At 45.9% G+C, this 3,014-nt stretch overlaps 1 protein-coding gene across 1 annotated transcript; it reads left to right on the forward strand.

Annotated features, from left to right (window-relative positions):
- Nucleotides 1-237: 237 nt before the first annotated feature.
- LOC146716629 (protein NLRC3-like) lies at nt 238-2,270 on the forward strand. The gene is made up of 2 exons (XM_085441675.1): nt 238-322; nt 439-2,270. Exon 2 carries the CDS (start codon nt 639-641, stop codon nt 2,268-2,270), a length of 1,632 nt encoding a protein of 543 aa, XP_085297801.1. The 5' UTR covers nt 238-322; nt 439-638.
- Nucleotides 2,271-3,014: the final 744 nt, after the last annotated feature.

Genomic DNA, 3,014 nt, shown 5'->3' on the forward strand with positions numbered 1-3,014 from the left:
TGAACCAAATTCTTTTATTTGTCGGTTGTTGCATATTTAACCTCTACAGTCAGGAAAGGAGGAGATGAGGCCTCAACAATGTTGGGTTGTAGCTGTGGTTCAGGTTAGAGTGAGTGTCCATGGAATAAATGTAAGTCAGTGAACTGGAAACATGACTGTGTTCAAACTTTGTTTCCTTTTTATAATGAGTCTAATCAAAGGTGGACAGAAGTATCTCCACTGTGACTTTTCTGTGTCACCATCAGAGCTTCTGCACAGTGTGGAGAAAGATCCAGAAGCAGAGCTGGACTGCAGACAGCCAGTCAGAGCAGCTGTGTACAAAGTAAGACTGAACATCTGTCTGCTGATGGACTCATTTCTGAAAACTGGACTTCTTGTGTTGTTCAGACATTGAAGAGTTTTCTTTCTCTTTAGTCTCATTGTTTTTCTTTCTTTCAGCAGATGTTGGTCTGCAGGAGGTTTTAGATGAACATAAGATCAGTCTGCGGAGGAGATGTGAACGTGTGACTGAAGGAAGTGATGAAACAGGAAGTAGAACCCTCCTCAACACCATCTACACTGAGCTCTACATCACAGAGGGACAGAGTGAAGAGGTTCATACCCAACATGAGGTGAGGCAGCTGGAGACAGCTTCCAAGATGGACGCCCTCCATGACGCTCCAATCAGGTGCCAGGACATCTTTAAAGCCTTACCTGACCAACAGAGACCCGTCAGAGTGGTTCTGACCAACGGCGTGGCTGGTGTTGGAAAAACCTTCTCAGTGCAGAAGTTCACTCTGGACTGGGCAGAGGGCTTGGAGAACCAACATGTCAGTGTGGTGGTTCTGCTTTCATTCAGGGAGCTGAACCTGATCAGAGATGAGCAGTACAGTCTTCTGGAGCTGCTCCATGTTTTCCATCCAACATTACAGAAGGTCACAGCAGAGAAGCTGGCTGTCTCTCAGCTTTTGTTCATCTTTGACGGCCTGGATGAAAGCAGACTTTCATTGGATTTCACCAACAGGAAGCTGCTGTCTGATGTCACACAGAAGTCATCAGTCAGCCAGCTGCTGACAAACCTCATCCAGGGGAATCTGCTTCCCTCGGCTCTCGTCTGGATAACTTCCCGACCCGCAGCAGCCAATCAGATCCCTCCTACATGTGTTGACAGGCTAACAGAAGTACGAGGCTTCACTGACGCCCAGAAGGAGGAGTACTTCAGGAGGAGATTCAGTGATGAAGAGCTGTCCAGCAGAATCATCTCCCACATGAAGACATCCAGGAGCCTCCACATCATGTGTAGTATCCCAGTCTTCTGCTGGATCACTGCTACAGTTCTGGAGCACATGTTGACTACAGAGCAGAGAGGAGAACTGCCCAAGACCCTGACTGACATGTACTCACACTTCCTGCTGGTTCAGACAAAGAGGAAGAAGAACAAGTACCATGAGGGACGTGAGACGAGTCCACAGGAGCTGACGGAGGCTGATAGGAAAGTTCTTCTGAAGCTGGGGAGGCTGGCGTTTGAACATCTGGAGAAAGGAAACATCATGTTCTACCAAGAAGACCTGGAGCAGTGTGGTCTGGATGTGACAGAGGCCTCGGTGTACTCAGGAGTTTGTACAGAGATCTTCAAAAGAGAGTGTGTGATCTTCCAGAAACCAGTCTACTGCTTTGTTCATCTGAGCATTCAGGAGTTTCTGGCTGCAGTCTACATGTTCCACTGTCACACCAACAGGAAGACAGAGGTGCTGAAGATGTTTCTAAAATCAGAATCTTTCACCAAGATGATTTCCAGTCTTTTTGATAACAAACATCTCCAATCACTTGATGTATTTCTGAGCAGAGCCATGTATAAATCCCTCCAGAGTAAAAATGGCCACCTGGACCTGTTTGTTCGCTTCCTTCATGGCCTCTGTCTGGAGTCCAACCAGAGACTCTTAGTAGGTCTGCTGGGTCAGACAGAGATCAGTCCAGGAACCATCCAGAGAGTCATCAACAACCTGAAGGAGATGAACAGTGATAAAATCTCTCCTGACAGAAGCATCAACATCTTCCACTGTCTGATGGAGATGAACGACCTCTCAGTACATCAGGAGATCCAAGAGTTCCTGAAGTCAGAGAACAGATCAGAGAAGAAACTCTCTGAGATCCAGTGCTCAGCTCTGGCCTTCATGCTGCAGATGTCAGAGGAGGTTCTGGATGAGTTGGACCTGCAGAAGTACAAAACATCAGAGCGGGGACGACAGAGACTGATTCCAGCTGTGAGGAACTGCAGAAAGGCTGGGTGAGTCCAGATGTGATCATTAACATCATTGATCAGTGTAGGTTAGTAGTTTAATGTTGAAAATAAAATCAGATTGTAACCACAAAGTGTTTGTGTCCGTACGCTGCAACCTTCCACACCATTCCTTTATTGTACAGACTCAGCAGCAGCTCCATGGATCCCAAATCCAAGAGTGGAGAACAGATTTGAAGTGTGTCACATCCATGCAGTCACAGCTGTTTCCACCATGTTTCCACTGATATTAATCCTGTTCAATGACACGTTTCATATCAGTGAATATGTTCTTTAGGACGTCCACTGACATGTTTAAGTGTCCTGCTGGAAATCACTCAAATCATCCATGAAATCCATGAAAAATCCTTTTAGTGTTTCTAACTTCACCCTCTGTCCTCTCTCTCTCTCCATCCTCCTCACTGCTTCTTTCACTGATAATCACACAAACATCGTATTCAGCTACAAAATAACACAATAATATCATCTGATGATCATTATTATAAGAGCAGGATCCATATTTGATATCAGAGTAACACACTGCTTGGTTATGTGCAGTCATCATCAGTGACTGTGGGTCAAACAGAAGCTCTCTGATTGGTTGCTGACCTTGGTCACCTGTCCACTCTCACCTGTTTGTGTTTGCTCTCTCTTTGCTGTCTCCATCCTCTCTCTCCTTTCTCTCCCTCTCTGTCTTTGTACGTCACTCAGGTCCAATGGAAACAGTGACATTTACAAACCAATCAAAGACAAACTG

This window comes from Copadichromis virginalis, linkage group LG3, assembly GCF_057382275.1.
Source record: "Copadichromis virginalis isolate Kocher_CV1m ecotype Utaka linkage group LG3, C_Virginalis_male_GT1.1, whole genome shotgun sequence".
Lineage (NCBI taxonomy): Eukaryota > Metazoa > Chordata > Actinopteri > Cichliformes > Cichlidae > Copadichromis > Copadichromis virginalis.

What these genes read in the sequence shown, in the direction of transcription:
- LOC146716629 (XM_085441675.1), top strand. Translation starts at nt 639, where the DNA reads ATGGACGCCCTCCATGACGCTCCAATCAGGTGCCAGGACATCTTTAAA.